General features: G+C 53.4%; 2 protein-coding genes across 3 annotated transcripts in view; one reads left to right on the top strand and one right to left on the bottom strand.

The window, feature by feature from the left end:
• Window positions 1–8,533, bottom strand: part of LOC114503257 (SAP30 binding protein) — a 31,672-nt gene extending 23,139 nt beyond the window's left edge. Inside the window, exons 1-3 of the mRNA XM_028520750.2 lie at window positions 8,368–8,533; window positions 7,181–7,290; window positions 4,870–4,917 (exon numbers count right to left, since the gene is read on the bottom strand). Of these exons, the coding sequence (XP_028376551.1) occupies window positions 4,870–4,917; window positions 7,181–7,290; window positions 8,368–8,473 (264 nt within the window). The 5' untranslated portion in view covers window positions 8,474–8,533. The remainder of the gene's footprint in view (window positions 1–4,869; window positions 4,918–7,180; window positions 7,291–8,367) is intronic.
• Window positions 8,534–8,641: 108 nt separating this feature from the next.
• RECQL5 (RecQ like helicase 5) overlaps window positions 8,642–16,562 on the top strand; it is a 29,316-nt gene continuing 21,395 nt past the window's right edge. The window contains exons 1-6 of one of the 2 annotated variants that reach the window (XM_028520296.2): window positions 8,642–9,488; window positions 10,313–10,434; window positions 11,514–12,032; window positions 12,488–12,593; window positions 13,116–13,227; window positions 14,825–14,987. In XM_028520296.2, coding sequence (XP_028376097.1) covers window positions 9,362–9,488; window positions 10,313–10,434; window positions 11,514–12,032; window positions 12,488–12,593; window positions 13,116–13,227; window positions 14,825–14,987 — 1,149 coding nt within the window. In that variant the 5' untranslated portion in view covers window positions 8,642–9,361. The remainder of the gene's footprint in view (window positions 9,489–10,312; window positions 10,435–11,513; window positions 12,033–12,487; window positions 12,594–13,115; window positions 13,228–14,824; window positions 14,988–16,562) is intronic. The other variant, XM_036034137.1, reaches the window with a different exon arrangement.

Below are 16,562 nucleotides of genomic sequence, written 5' to 3'. Positions count from 1 at the left end.
ACAAAATGAAGGTGACTCCCAGTCTTCGTACCCCACTCGTGTGGACTTGCCGAAGTCACCAGATGACAAAGTTAGAGAAAACTCAACTTTCCCCAGCCACGATGCCCAAGTCTTTCCCCGGGAAACCCCTGGGGGCTTTGTCCAACCCCAACCTGCAGCTCTCTTTTGGGACGAGCTTAACAAATGGTGTTTTGAAGCCCATCTGAGAGAGGTCCAGGAGCAAAGAGCTCACGGCCTCCGGAAGCGGCTCAGCCCACTCTGGGCCAGAGACGACGGAGCGCTCGGCGTGAGCCCAAGACGGAGGCACACACTCCTGCCGCGTCATTCCGTGCGTCATCGCTTCTCCCGGTGGCAGCCCCCTGCCCTCCCTGGACCCCCCTGGGACAGCAGACCCAGCTCCCAGCTCCTCCCAGGTCCTCTCCCTCCCCTCGTGCTGCGGTCTCAGGCCCCTCACCTTTTGGCCACCCTGAGTGTGCTCCAGTCTAAACATGGACCCCACTGCTCCAAGAGCAGCTCTCCGACGCGTGAGGCCACCCGGGAAGGGAGCAGAGGGGCTCCGGTCGTTGCGCCCGACACTACTGCACACAGATCTGCCGGACGGTGTTAACGCTGTCTGTCTGCACTGCACTCAGGGAGGCCGCCTGAGACAAGTGAGGCGGACGTTGTCCCGAGGCCCGCTTTCCAGATGGGCAGCACGCAGGGGAAGGGGCATCCCCGAGGACTGCCGGAGCTCAAACCCAGGCCTCTGACGCCAGGGCGCTCACTTCTCCCCACCCCCTGGGCTGCCTCCTCTCCCTCCGGAGGCCCCACTGCCCCCCACGCAGCTCAAGGCCCCTAGAGCAGCAGCAACAGCTTAACGGGCACACAGCGCCACGAAAGAGTGACCGCAGCTATTTAATCTTGCCGACCCGAGATTTCTGTTTCTCAACAGCAGTTCTCAAAGTTGGTCTGTGGACCCCCGGGGGTCTGCAAGGTCAAAGCTATTTTGCTAGCACTGAGACACTGTTCACCTGTTCCACTGTGCTGACGTTGGCAGGGGAACGGTGGGCCGACTCGCCGGCCCTTCAGAGTAAACCGAGGCAGCGGCGCTGAGTCCCAGCAGGTGTCACACCCTCGGTTACAAAAAAAAAAAAAGAAGAAAAAGGCCAATTTCACTTCCACATGTCCTTGACTCCTGAGTACCTTGTTAAAGCGCTCTGTGTGACAACGTGACAGGTGTGCACAACCTCGACCACCTCCAAGAAGGGCATGTGGTACGTGAGTACTTGGGCTCCTAGCTGAACTAGTCGCTTTCTTCGCGGGACACCGTTTTACTGGAAAGAATGACCGACAGATGAACTAGGGTTTTTCTGACTTGTGGGTCGGGCGGATGTTTTCTCAAAAACAAAACGAAGCCTATTGCTTCCAGGGAGACGGAGGGTATTTATTGGCAATGATAGCGTTCAGGTTCTGCAGCAAAAAGTGGAACCTGGGAAAGCGTGTACCCCGTCCGCACTGCGAGCCAGACGGCCCCCCACGCCTAATGGCTCGTCCCATGAGATCAGTGACGTCACCAGGAAATACGGTTTTGGGAGCTCCGTGAGAGATCCAAAGGTGCCGACACTGAGGACACCTGTGTCACCCAGTGAAGCGACGTTTCCCAGATCACTGGTGCCCGACGATGCGGAACTACGGGTGGGTGAAGGGGCCGTTCCGGGCGCCGGAGACTGCGGGCGGGCGTTACTGCGGCAGGGCCCCACGCCCATCGCTCAGGTCTCGCGGTCCACGCTGCAACTAACCAGCCTTCAGAAAACCACCGCTTGCTAAATTTTCACGAAGTATCAAAGAAGAATATCCACAAGTATCTGGGTAGCTAGCAAAATGTTTCTGTTTCAAAGGACCTGTCTGTGTGAGGATGGAGTTTCTTCAAATGCTTCAACCACAGCTGACGGATTGCATGCAGCGGTTACGAGAACCTAGCTTTCTACTAAGATAAACAGTAAGGAAACTTGTAAACTGGTAAAACAATGCCTCTCTTTGTGTTTCTTTTTTGGAAATAGTACTATTTTTCATTAAAAGGTTATGTTAATATGTAACAGGTTGGTTATTTTAAAATAAGTATTGAAAGGTTTTTTTCAGTTTTAACGTCTAAGAAAATAAATGTCAACAGATTAAACAGAAATGGAGAAGCAGTCTTTGAGATTATGATTTTTAACCGTGTAGAGGAACCAAACTGTTCGGAGAACTGCTCTGGCAAAATGAAACGCAGAAAGAGCCCAAGTGGGAAGGAGTGTGCGCCACCTAGTGGAAAACACACACATGACAGCAACCCATTTGCTAACAAAATAAATGACATCCTCTCGTTAGAAACTTCGCCTACTTCAAGTAGAAATATTCAAAATCAGAGGTTTAGAATGCAAATGTATAGTTAGATAACAATCAGAATAAAACTCAAACGTGACAGAAAAGCTCCAGAACAGAGGGGGGCCTGGGAGGGGTTCAAGGGGGAGGCCGCTGTCTGGAATGGAAGACAGGCTGGTGTCGGCTCAGGCTGTAGAGGAAGCTGGGGCCCCGACTAAGGAAAGGGGGGCACAGAGGGTTCACGCTGGGGGCCGTGTTCAGTCCCCAGAGACGCCGTGAGGATTCGCAGTCTTTACGTCCCCTGGCGGGTCTCTCCAGCTGCTGGAGACCGGGGAACGCCCGCGCTGGCGAGCCCCCTCGGGCCCCTCCGGGCTCACCCTCCAAAAGAACTACGTCCAGTTACCTGGGGGTGGTGGGGGGTAGGGGGTGGCAGGGGGTGGGGCAGGATTCTGTGTTCTGATTCCTGAGGGCTCCCCTGCAGGGACAGAAATTGTTTCCTGGAAACTTTTCATTCCGCAGACTTAAACTTCAAATGACCAAACGGCAGGGATGTAAAGCATGGCACAGGAAACACAGTCAGTATTGTAATACCTGTGTGTGCGGCCAGGTGGGCACTTTGTAGAGCACGTGGTTGTGTAACCACTGTGCTGTACACCTGAAACCAGTGCAGAAAAATAACGAGTGTGAACTGTAACTGAAAAACAGAATGAAAAAGAAATACAGCCCTGGCTGGCGTGGCTCAGTGGATGGAGCGCGGGCTGCGAACCGAGGGGTCACCAGTTGATTCCCAGTCAGGGCACATGCCTGGGTTGCGGGCCAGGTCCCCACTGGTGAGCATGCGAGAGGCAACCACACACTGATGCTTCTCTCCCTCTCTTTCTCCCTCCCTTCCCCTCTCTCTAAAAATAAATCAATAAAAAAAAAAGAAAGAAATGCGGTAAATCACAACAGTCAGGGAGCAAGTATAAACGACACCTTATGTTTCCAACCTCCTCATGAGACAGAGAAAGGGCGGGCTGAGCACAAAAGACACAGGAATGAACTTCCCACTTCTGGCCCCCGACCCCCGGGATTCTTCCTTTCTCATAAAGGCGCGTCATTCCCCGGGGATTTGCTGTTTGGATCACTGTATTCCAGAAGGGGCAGCAGTCAGGTGCACACGCCCTGCTCCTCAGCCCACTTCCCCAGGAGGCTCCAGCTTGGGGCAAAATCTGGCGACCACACACACAGAAGCTCCAGGGCCCACAGACCGCTGACACCGAGATGGCGCCTTAGGCTTATTTTATGCCCAGGCTCCAAGGTCTATGCCCCAAATACTAGGACAGAAGCCAAACACGGATGCCACTGCAAGCCCAGGCTGAGCTGTGACCTTCCTGCCAGGTCCCAGGCCTCCCTCCAGCTTGGACGAGGGAGCCTGGGTTCCGCGCCAGGCAAGGAAAGGAGCCTGCAAATGTTGTTCCTAGGATACACTTTCCCCTCCTGCATGCTGATGCTAAAACACCCTGGTACAGCGATTCCTTCTCGGCATCGCCCACAGCCTTTCACGGGTCCCGTTTAGGGCTCGTACATAGTTCTGTCCCATCACAGAGTTGGTTCCAACCCGAAAGAGCTCATGTGCATTTTCGAACACGCTACCACTTTAGGTTCTGACTGGGTATAATTTTCCTAATTCCACCAGGTCAGCTTGAAGGCCTCCACTGGGTTTAAGGTGGTTTTTAATCACACACTTTGGGCCCTATTCCCCGGGCCCAGCGGGATGCAATCAGTCTTCCTCTTTCGGGGGTGGGGGGTGGCGGGGGCGGGGTCTATCCCTAAGGAGCGTCCCCCTGACAGGCGCACTTGCTCTGATGCCCAGCACGGAGGCAGAGTGCCACAAGCCCACCTGGCATGGGGCGGGCAGTCCTAACCCTCATGATGGCAGGGTCAAGGAGGGGGAGGGGAGGCACTGATTACTCTCGGCTGCTACTGGGATGGAAGCAGGAGAACTGGCTATGTCCTCCTGAAGACCACTCTGCACGGCCCACCCCAGAGTGGAAGGGCTCGAGCCCGGAAATGCAATGATTAAGCTCAGCAGCCCCAACAGCAGGGGGGGGGCCCTGTTCCCTCACCCTCTGTGGCCCTTCTGCGCTCCTGGACAACCACAGAGAACCCAGGGCATGCAGGGCGTCCCTCAGGGCTCCCTGACTCTGGAAACACCCCCACATCTGCCCCCCCTGCGTGGGCAGCGGCCCCACAAAGCCCAGCAGGGTGCACGGCACAGGCAGATGGCTGCGCTCAGCCGGGCCTCTAGCCTCTCTAGCCTGGGGCTCTTGCTCTGTCTGCAAAGCTGAAGGTCCAGGCTGCCTCCGGACTCGCTTGTGCCAGAGCGGCCTCTAGGTTCCCCTATGGAACCGACTTCGCCCCAGAACAATTTATACACAGGTGCACCGCGTGTCTGCGGGACAGACCTTGACCAGACACAGGAACTGAGCCATACTGTTACAATGCCCTGTTAGCATCCAGCCACCCACCACAGCCAACACCAAATACCTTTGGGTCATCAGCCTCAGGTTTTTCAGTCTCTGAATCGTCATCTTCCTACAAGACAAAGAATTTAGAGGATTAAGCTTAAAAGAGTGGGCCTGAGGGTTCTCACATGCATAACTAGGGGCTGCAGCAAATTTACCTGGCTGGGGTCATTCCACCAAGAACCCCTCCCCTCCCCTATGACTCGGAACTGGAGAAAGAAGGGCAAAAGGAGATGTTCTGGGGGCAAAAGAACATCAGCAGCCTGAAGTCGGTACTCCAGCAGCGCCACTCTCTACACTGGTGAAAATGCCTGAGTAACCACATAGGGAAACATGGAGAAAAGGTGACCACGTGCTTCAGGAAAGCATAAGGTCCCGCAGGGTAGAACAAGCACACCGTTTCCAATGAAATATCAATTACTTAAAACCAGAAACATGAACGTCTCTCCTTTGCTCCTCACAGATGTGAACACACCCGACGCAGACCCGTGCTGACCATGGTCATGGCCAGAGCTCGGTGGCCCGCACACAGCTGCACTGGCACGTCCACCCGGCAGCATCGGCACCAACACGAACAGAAGGAAGGTCGGCATCCAATGACCAGGGCAAGTGACCCGGGACGGCACGACTAACGGGCAATGCCCAGCCTTTCTGGGGCCCCAGGTGAGGTGTCCCGCCTCCACCTGAGGTCTCCCAGACCTGCAACCTACCGCTCTGCCCAGCCCTGCTCCTTATCCAATGGCCCGCCCGGCACAAGGCACTGCATGGGCAAGGTGTTCTCCGAGGCACGCGCGGGCCTCGCAGGTGCTAGCTCACCCTTCCGCTGAGTGCTCATGAAGGTCAAAGGCTAGCTCCCCTATCAGGATCCACTCCTCCGATCCGCTACCCAGAACACCCCAATGCACGGGAACATTTAACTGAACACCCAGGAAAAAGTTCAGTTTCACTTGAAACAGTTTTTTTTTCCCAATCAAGCTACCCTGTAACTCAAACAGAGTTCCAGGTGTTAATAGAAACATCTGCTCAGAGACTTGAACCACCTATTCCGACGGGTTTGAGGTTTAACTGTCTTGTAAGGTGTCAGCGAGCCAGAGCTCGTAAAGGCAATCTCCGTAACCTCCTTCAAATGAACCCGATGAGGCCAAATATCAGAGACGCAACTGAGCCAAACACAATCACATTTGAGAAGGTCTATACTGGGATTTAACGAGGGGATTTAACGAGAGGATTTCACAAAAACATGAAATAAAGCTTAAATATAATGAAAATCTTAAGGAAAACAAATATGGAATAACGTTTCAAAACACACTATGCCACTCTACTGAAGAAAATCATTACGGACGTTAAGCCAGAATGTGTACACTTAAAAAAAAAAAAAAAAAAGCCGGGAAAAGAACATGACTTTCAAAGCCTTTCGAACCACTTTCAGTCCAGCTCTGATTTATCAGCATCAACGGTGGGGCGAGGGGCATGGACACATCTTCCCAAAGAGCACAAACTACACAGCCCATTTTTGTTTACTCTGGAAAGCAGTTCACCGGTCATATTGACATATCAAAGTAGAACGAAGTTTTCAAACCAATACTGGAAGTACATTGACTATTGCAATCACGGCTGTTGCTAAATATCCAGGTTCAACTTTGCATGTCTTTGTACTAAGCACCACCTGGAATCCTTGTTTTGTTTCCCCCCCAAACTTTAAAATTCTGGCTCATGATACTCAGGTGATGGTGTATCTAAGGCCTTTCTGGTGGAGACGCAAGCCCTCTTTTGTTAGCCAACACGCACTGAACTCCAGGCAAGATTTGTGGTCAAGAACCAGGGGCACTGTGATAACAAGTGTGAAGTAAAATGTCCAGGAAGAAGTTAAGAAGGATTAAGTCACATGCACACAATAATAATTTTCCTTCCTAATCTTTTACATAAGCTAAAGATTTGAATGAGCCCCCACCAAGATGAAAAATAATACAGTGTTGATTGCAGATATAAATGATACACCAATTAGAATGAATACACTGTTACAAATAGAATAAATATGACCTAAAAAGGGAAAACCACCATAAAGCCCTCAATGATATCTGGGTTAAATAAAATAATTCACTGTGTTTCCCCCCAAAATTTAATTCAAAGGTTAATGCAAAAGGCTCCAGGTGAAGACAGATGTGACTTACAAACAGAACTGCCACTGTCCAGCCCAGTTCCCTTCACTGACACCAAAGAGTGTGTGTGTGGGGGGATGACCATTAGGTAGAACCGCTGGAACAGTTCCGGAAGTTTCTAACCAATGAAGTAGTGCTCTGAGCAGCTGTGGGTTCGGGCGCAAATCTACTTACCGACTGTTTGCTGTTCTCATCCTCTTCTTCTTCGTAACCATCTTCGTCACCCTCGATGCGAGAAAAATCGTCCTCTCCGTAGGCCTCAGACACCAATCCACCTTTCTCCTCTGGAACAGAGAAGAAAAAGAAAAATGAACAAATGGGGGGAAAGTGCAAGTAAACCTTTCGGTGATCTGAGTGGCTAGAACTATATCTTAGGGTATCTTTAGGAACCTAAACCTCATGTTAAATGGCCGTAGGCCCCAGACTCTGCTGTTTGAGCACCTCTGTAGACGGCTACATTGTATCACATGCACCAGTGAGCTCGTCTGGTCCTCATTTCTGTGTGTCCTTCCCCAGGGGCAGGACCTTGAACAGGGGCTACCCAGCCCCTGTTGGGACTCCATGGGACTCCCAACACACCTACCTCAGGAACAATCTTTTCCTACGTCTAACACAAACCACCACCAAGAAAACTCTAACAACAATACAAATTACTGGGAAACCACCAGACATCCTCCCGGCTGGCGAAGACCACACAAAACGGACAGCGGCGAACTCAAGTCCAAGCCCCTCACTTTCCCGTTAGGTAACTCATTGCCGCTCTGCGCTCCCGCATAACTCCGTTCCCGCTTCCTAACACCGCGATCCTCACCGAGTAGGGCAACAAAATCACTGAGGAGTTTCGACAACGCACAAGATAACGGGATCGCCGAGGAGACTTTAAAGTTCACACACGCCCAGATCTACAGAAGTAGACTCGCGAGTGTAGCGGAGACCAGATACAGTTTTTAAAAGCTCCAAGATGCGTCCAGGGCACATTACTTAAAAGTTAAAAATGCAGTTAAGATACAAGCCGTATCACTCTCCATCTACGTTCTGCTCATCTCTCTCTCCCATCAAACATCCTCAGCGAGAACAGGTAGCCTGTTTCATCAGCCTTGGACCCTCTCCACCCTTTGTATACCCCTCTGCCCAGCAAGATGCCCGGCACAGAGCTTTTCAGTCAATTTTGGCAAGATAATCGAGTCAACGGAAGGCGACGACGCATTTTTACCACAGAGCGTCCGCCCAGGACCCCGACGGCGCTTCGGGGCCCGACACTCGGGGCACCGTGACAATCGCTTCCCCCTCCCACCCTGCAAGGGGAGCAGCATTCGCAGCAAACCCGCTTCTCCCCTCCCACCTCCCGACTCGGGCCTCACCGGCCGCGCTGCCCGCCGTTTCGACTCCAGCCTCGCCGTCAGACTCGGGCTCTGAGTCTTCCGCGTACACCGCCAGAGAAGACAGGACATTCTTCTTCCCCGCCATCTTCCTCCCGCCGCCTCGGCCGGCCTCACTCCCTTGACTACCCAAGGCGACTTCCGTACGGAAAGGCGACCTCTTCCGGGTCCCTGCAGAACCCGCGCCGGCTCCAGACCGGGAACCAATCAGAGACGGCTGTTTCTGAGTCAGGCCCCGCCCCCTCGGAAAGCGCTCGCGAACGTCACTACTGCGCGACGGATTCAAGGTTGCCTGAGTTTTACCGGGTAGTGAGGGTCTAGCTGATCGGATTCTCAAGAGCTGGCGGTGACGAGGGGACTCCTCCAGGGGTTCCCGAACCAGCAGGCGTCGACCTCCTCCCCCCACCTTGAGCCCTCCGCTCCCGGGCGGGCCGCGGCCGGCTTTGATACCTTGGCGTGGAGAGAGAGAGACTTCAGCTGAGAAAGGAAGAGAAGAGCGGATTGGGGGGCTCCGAAGAGGAAAGCGGGAGATCTCTTCTCTGGGAGTGGGGAAAAAGGGATCGGTCGGGGTCCTGGGAGGAAGAATGGTCGTCATAGCCGTGCTAATAGGAGGAGCAGAAGACGGATCTTAGACAAGCAGTTCCACCTTCCCCAGACGATTCCGAAGACAGTGTTTTTTTTCTCATGATCCGATTTCTGGCTCCGTGCTATATATACCGTGTGGCTTGGGAGAGTTCAAATTTTTTTTTCCCTGACGTAAAAGTGGAGTTGTTAATTACCCAGGAGCGTATTGCTTGAGGCTGTTCACTTGGAGCTATATTACTTGAAGATAATATATTGCTTGAGTGTAATAAAGCAAATTTATACTCATAGAGAAAAATCAGCAGTATCTGAATAAAAGCAGAACAGGGGGCTGTTGCCACAACCGTATGATCATCAGCTTTGCACTAACCTCTGGCCACCGTCTGTCGCTAAGATGAGCAGCCACCATTCTTCTCGTTATGACCCTGAGCATCGAGTCCGGAGCACGTTGAAGAAGGTCTTTGGGTTTGACTCTTTTAAGACGCCTTTACAGGAGAGTGCGACCATGGCTGTAGTGAAAGGTAACATTGCAGAAATACCTGTGTTTACGTTTATGCTGGCTATAAGGAAGCACTCCCTGCCTAGAACAGCCTCCTTCTGACCCTTCCTACCTCCCCACCTTGGTCCTTAATTGGTTTGGGAAAGCTTGTAGACTCCTCCCCCCAAACTTGCAGTTTTACTGGTGGAGCCGCCCAGCTGTCCTATTTTTTACACTTTATATTCAGAGCTACAGCTTGTCTTTGAAAACAGTTCATAGAGTCCCCCTAGTGTGTGTAGGGGTGGCAGAAAGAGCCTAATCCAGCCACTGACATAGACCGTCCCTTTGTTAAAGATTGGGTGGCCTGGATCCCAAATGGGGAAGGAAGGAGTAATAATACCATAAACCTGAGATTCGTTGACACATGGAACTCGTCAAGAGAGGGGCAGCAGTGTAATATTAATTACGCTGTAACATTTATAAACAAGAGATGTCTGAGTAATGTCGCTTCCACGTCCACACAGATATGCCCACTCATCTACAAAGCATTCCGTTACATGGCTGTTTAGTTCAATCGTCTATATCCCCGCTGGCTCGGACTTCTTAACCTTGTAGTTGTTAGGACCATTATCAGAAGTGGTTTGTGTGCTTTTCCAAACGTCCCTGTATCCCTTTTTAGAAAGGATGGGAAGGGAATTAAGATTACATTGAGAACCAACCCCCCTCAACACCCCCCCCCCACCGCTACCCAATTGTGTGCCATACACTGCTAGGGCATTTTCCTACGTTCTCCGTGAATTTTCAACAGCCTCGAAGGAAAGAGACAAAAGGCAGGAAGCACTGAGATCTTGTCTCGTACTGCTGCAGGTGACAGGGACGTCTTTGTGTGCATGCCCACAGGGGCGGGAAAATCCCTGTGCTACCAGCTCCCTGCCTTGTTGGCCAAAGGCATCACCATCGTCATCTCTCCCCTCATTGCTCTGATTCAGGTGAGGCTCAGGGGAGCGAAGAGGGTACCCTGAGGACGTTAGAGAAAGGTCGTCTACACCTGGAAATTTCACTTCTGCTTTCTCTGGTCTTTTGCCTCTTTCTTTCCTTGATTTGCTTATCTCGCCTGCTATATTGGGTTTCCAAATTGCTTGTGTGTGGGCTTCTCCACTATGGCATAGCACTCCGGTGGACTCTTACTCTCCTTTGTTACTTTTCGTCCCAGGGACTGTGGAACTCTATCTGTATACACATACCCAGTCTTTTTAAAAAATATTTTATTTATTTATTTTTAGAGAGGGAAGGGAGGGGGGGGGAGAGAAACATCAATGTGCAGTTGCTGGGGGCTGTGGCCTGCAACCCAGGCATGTGCCCTGACTGGGGATCGAACCTGGGACACTTTGGTTAGCAGCCCATGCTCAATCCACTGAGCTATGCCAGCCAGGGCTCCACATACCCACTCTTGACGGGATAGAAGATGCAGCTGGATAGGGAGCTAAATTGATAAGGGGATCCCTGGTGTCCTCCTCTACTCTGGCAAGGGCACAGCTGTGACAGAGAAGAAGAGAGACTTATTGTGATGTTGTTAGCATCTTCTCTGTGTTTCTGACAGCACTGAAGCAGACAGGCTGCTGGGTCAGCAATGAGGAAGCGTAGCCGTGTAGTTAAGAGCCATGGACCACGAAGAAAGAGAGACGGGCAGGAACAGTAACAGTGCTTAGTGCTGGTGCTCTACTTGCATCAAATTCTCCTTTGAGATGTAAAATTTAATTCCTTTAGCAATCCTATTAGATAGTTACTATTTTTATAGTGGGGGGGTGGCAAGTGAGAAAATTGACAGGTTAAGGTTAAGGGCGAGCCCAGGCACGTGTGGCAGTCGCATGAGCCAGGATTACATCCAGGTGTGTTGGGCGCTAGAGCCGGTCCTCGAAGTGCTTCTTGTGTGCAAAGAGAAGACGTACGGGAGGGTAGGGGGGGCATGTTTTATGGCTGGGAAATACCCCAGGGCTTTGCAGTGACTTTCTGAGACCCTGTGGGCCAGTTATACTCCCCGCGGTGCCTCTCCCGCCTCTGCCCTCAGGACCAGGTAGACCACCTGCTGGCCCTGAAGGTGCAAGTGCGTTCCCTGAACTCAAAGCTCCCGGCCCAGGAGAAGAAGGAGCTGCTCCGGGACCTGGAGCAGGAACAGCCCCGCACCAAACTTCTGTACATCACTCCAGAGATGGCGGCGTCAGCCTCCTTCCAGCCCACCCTCAACTCCCTGGTGTCCCGCCACCTGCTGTCCTACCTGGTGGTGGATGAAGCCCATTGTGTTTCCCAGTGGGGACACGACTTCCGTCCGGACTACTTGCGTCTGGGGGCCCTGCGCTCCCGCCTGGCGCGGGCCCCGTGCGTGGCCCTGACCGCCACAGCCACCCCGCAGGTCCAGGAGGACGTGTTTGCGGCCCTGCACCTGAAGCAGCCGGTTGCCGTCTTCAAGACTCCCTGCTTCCGGGCCAATCTCTTCTACGACGTGCAGTTCAAGGAGCTGCTGCCTGACCCCTACAGGAACCTGCGGGACTTCTGCCTCAAGGCGCTCGGACAGAAGACCGATCAGGGGGTGAGGGCACCGAGGCGGGGAGGCCGGGATGCCTGTGGCGTGCTGTCCGCAGCGTGGAGATGGCCGTTGGTTTTCTAGGGCCTTTGCTGTTTCCGGCGTCCTCAGCCAGGCTAGCCGTCGCTGCCTAAGGCGCAGAGAGAGCGGTCCCTTTGGCTTTCTGGCGTCATTCCCCTTCCCACGGTTTCCTCGTCCTGGAAACCGTCTGTGCGAAGCAAGCAGCCAGCCTCCGGCGGCGGCCTTCGCAGACCTATTCAGGGTCCGAGGGGAGAGAGCACAGGAGTCAGGTTGCTTGGCTTTTGAGCTGCTTTGCTCCCGCGTTGTTAGAAACTGGCCGAGCCTTGCTGCGTGGCCCGCTTCCGAGGAGACTGGAGCCCATGAGAGACAGAGCTTCTGTTAAAGCAGACGGATTGCCTTTTCCAGCGATTCTTTTCTGTTGTTCCTCCCTTCCCATTCAGTTGTTTTCCGGCTGCGGCATTGTCTACTGCAGGACCCGAGAGGCTTGTGAACAGCTGGCCATAGAGCTCAGTTCCAGGGGCTTGAATGCCAAGGCCTACCACGCAGGTAAGGCCACCCGGGCCGCATGGTCCTCTTCACTCTCAGGAGCCTCTGTGTGAGAGGTCCTCGGGGTCCTGGAAGGTCAGGTGTTCTGACATCTTTTCCAGATACCCAGGAAGAGCTAAGGTGATTGGTTTAAATCCACAAAAAGGGGGTCTAGCCATGAGCGAGGTCTAAAATGAGACCCGTGACTCCTGAATTCGTTTTCTCGCCCTGTGCGCACCCGGCAGCAGGGGTGAGCTCTTCTGCAAGCCCAGGTGTCGGGGTTACGGAAAGAGCACAGGCTCTGGAGGCCGAGGGACTTGGGTTTAGATGACGGCTCTCACATTCATTGAGTGCCGTGTCCCGTGCACGGGCTAGGGTCTTTATGTTTGTTAGAGGTGAAGCGGCTGCCTGAGGTCACGCAGCTGGGGAGTGATGAATTCAGGAGTGTGTGCAGTGCCCAGTGCAGTGTCAGACCCAAGACAGACCCCAAGGGAAGCCCCAGGGAGAGGGGAATTCCCGTCTCCACCTTCCCCTCCTGTGCAGGGCTGAAGGCTGCTGAGAGAACGCTGGTGCAGACCGAGTGGATGGAGGAGAAAGTCCCCGTAATCGTCGCGACCATTAGTTTCGGGATGGGCGTGGACAAAGCCAATGTCAGGTGAGCGCTGGTTCTCGTCTTACCTTCCTGATCAGGGCCCGGCGTGGGGTGGGCTGCCTAGCGCTCCGCCAGGGGGACCCGGTCCACGTGCTCCTCCTAGGGCCGGTGGGGAGGGAGTGGGGCCCCAGGCGGGGGCCCCCAGTGCACAGCCCACATGCTGGCTATTCCTGCGCAGCCGCTCCCGGTGACTGCGGGGAACGGTTCTCCCGTCCCCAGGAGGTGGGGCGGCAGGCCGGCAGGCAGGCTCATTCATTAGCACAGCCCCGTTCGCTCACGTCTTAGCGGATGGGCCCCGTGGGGGCTGGAATGAGGTATCTTAGCCTGCTCCCTGCGGGAAGTCGAGGCACAGAGCTTGTCCCCGTCGTCCCTTCCTGTTGCTGACCGACAGGCCGAGGAGGCTGGTGCGTCCCGGCCTCCTAGGCCCGCACTGCCGCTGTCAGAAGAGTTTCACCTCCAGCCACTCCTGGCCTTCTGCAGACGTCTTGGGCTACAACCTGAAGCCCTTTGTTCTGATCGACGCCAACAATAACGCCTTGTGCGATTTAAGGAGCACCTTTCCGTACGTGGTCTTGTTAAGACTCAGAGTGACCCTGGGGTGGCCAGGGTAGGAATCAGTCCGGGCACTGCATTTGAGGGAACACAGACTTTGTTTATTTCTATTCACTGTACGGGGGCGACGTCGGTTAACCAAAGTACACAGGTTTCAGGTGACGTTCTGTACTACGTCATCTGCATAGCGTATGGACCGGTCACCGCCCCAAGTCAAGTCTCCTTTTGAACACGGGCTTTGTAGCTAGAGTTTGGAGGCTGGGTTCGCTGCGTCTTATTGGGGGCCGACTTTGAAGTCAGACACCCCTAGCTCAAACCCTAGCACTGCTGTCCCCTTGCCATGCCGTCTTGTACAGTTTACATCTCTAAATCTCAAGTTCATTGTCTGTAAAATGGGGCTACCTCACATGATAGGACTGTGACAGTTAAACGAGACAAATACATACACTGGCTCAGTCCTTTTTTTTTTTTAAGGTTTTGTTTATTTACTTTTAGATGAGAAGGGTGAGGGAAAGAGAGGGAGAGAAACATCAGTGTGTGGTTGCCTCTCATGTGCCCCACCCACACTGGGGACCTGGCCTGCAACCCAGGCATGTGCCCTGACTGGGAATCGAACCGGCAGCCCTTTGGTTCACAGGCCGGTCATAGTAGATATTTAATAAACGTTATCCTTTTCTCACTCAAAGAGATTATAAAAGATTTTTTCAAGGTTGCCCAGCTCGTGAGTGGCCTAATCTTGCTGGTTTAAGTTCAGTGTTTTTTCCCTTGGGATCTCTGATTGTGGGGATTTTTTTCCTTCTCACGTGTGTCGGACTTTCACCCGTTGCTGCTGGGGCCTCTGAATGGGGCTGCCCCACAGCAGGGAGGCCTGCGGATGGACCGCAGGTGCCCTGGCCACGCTTCACCCTGGGTCCTCTCTCCCTGCGCCTCCCTGCCCGCCTGCCCCGCTCCGGTCGCTGTGGACAGCCCCGCTCCACCCACTCAGAACCACTCCTCCCCTCACACCTTGTGCCCCGTCTCACGCTGCTTGTCCCTTTGGGTCCTACAGGTTTGTCGCCCACTGGCACATTGCCAAGTCTATGGCTGGGTACTACCAAGAGTCTGGCCGGGCGGGCAGGGACGGGAAGCCTTCCTGGTGCCGCCTGTATTACTCCAGGAACGACCGGGACCAAGTCAGCTTCCTGATCAGGAAGGAAGTAGCAAACCTCCAGGTGAGTCCCGGGCAGGAGCAGCCCTTTCTGTCCCAAGCCGCTGCTCACCGGTTTCACACAGCTTATTTCTGGACTCAGGTGGGGGTTCTGTAAGCTAGCAAGGTGCTCCTGGGGCTAGACGTTACGGCAAGGGGATTGCATGTTGGCGCGTGGGCATTGCAACAAGCGAGGTCAGACTTCTTTCTGTGTATTTACTTTCTCTGAGTACGGTCTTTTGTGTGTGTGGTGTTTTGCATCGTCAAGACCGATCAGCCTTGTTTTCGTGATCACTGGTACACAGCCACTTTCCCACGTTGTTACAAGTTCTTTGTTTTTGTTTTTAGCCTTTTTTAAGTAGCTGGTTATAGATACATCTTTGTAGAGAGCCTAGAAACAGACCCACGTCTGTAAGGGAAGTTGGTGTGTGGCGGGTGGCATTGCCAGTCAACAGGGAGGGACGAACGGTTGAGTGACTGGTGCTGGGAAAAGGTAAATTAGATTCCTGCCTCCCATACCGTACACAGGAGAATCAGAGACCTCGAACACTGTACATGGGGCTCGGGGCCGGGGGGGCACCTGATGGCCGATACTGTCTGTTCGACTAAATTCACACTGAAAATCTCTATGAGAGAGACACCATGAACAAAGTGAAAAGTGAGCCATTGCTGGGAAATATTTGCAATATTTGCGTGTAAGTGGCCAGGTACGTGGAGCACTCAGTGGGTGGGTAAGTAGCAGGTGAGCAGCTGCAGAGCACCGTCTCTGAATCCCACAGGAAAGGAAACCAGGGCATCTAACGACTGGACGAAGAGGTGCTCACAAGAGAAGTGCAGCTTAGACGACGGGCTGCTGTTTTACGCCCGTCGGGTTGGCAAAAGTGGAAACATCTCTGTGGTCGCTTGCGAGGGTGTGGGGAAGGGTCACTCGCAGCGCTGACCAGAACATGAACTCATGCGAGTGCTCTGGACACACACAGGTGGTGACGTGTGAGTGGGGGATGCTGGCGCTCTGTGGCGCAGTGGTTCCGCATGTGCACGGACACGCTGTCACGTGCACGGACACGCTGTCACGTGCACGGACACGCTGTCACGTGCACAGGGATGCATGGGGATGTTCGCTGAAGCCCCATGACAGTGACAGTGACAGTGAGGTCGGACTCCTCCCTGGCATGTGCGGGATGAGTGCACCGTGGGCCAGTCACCCAGCGGGGTGGTCTGGGGTGGCTGAGAGTGACCCAGTGAGTCCTCCAAAGCGTGATGAGTGAAGCTGCAAAGCGTACGTGCGGACTTTCCCTTGCGAGAAAGATGACATACAAGCACTTACTTCTGATTCCCACCAATATGACGATATAAAGACAGAAAAAAATGTATAAACTCACAGGGTCCATGGCCCTGTGAGGGAGGAGGAGAGAGGTCCCCGGGAGGTAGAAATGTCAACGCATGCCTGCCTAGAAAACCCAGTGTCTACTAGAATCTACAAAATCTATCCGAATTTATTAAAAACAAACAAACTGGTAAGGCGGCTGAATGCAGTAGAAATTTTTTAAAAAGCAGGACTTCTTTGCTGCATTTTTGTAAATATTGGTCCTAGGAATGG

The sequence above is a fragment of the Phyllostomus discolor genome, chromosome 8 (genome assembly GCF_004126475.2).
Source record: "Phyllostomus discolor isolate MPI-MPIP mPhyDis1 chromosome 8, mPhyDis1.pri.v3, whole genome shotgun sequence".
Taxonomy (NCBI): Eukaryota; Metazoa; Chordata; class Mammalia; order Chiroptera; family Phyllostomidae; genus Phyllostomus; species Phyllostomus discolor.
Note: the sequence above shows the minus strand (reverse complement) of the source record. Positions and strands in the feature narration are given on the sequence as shown.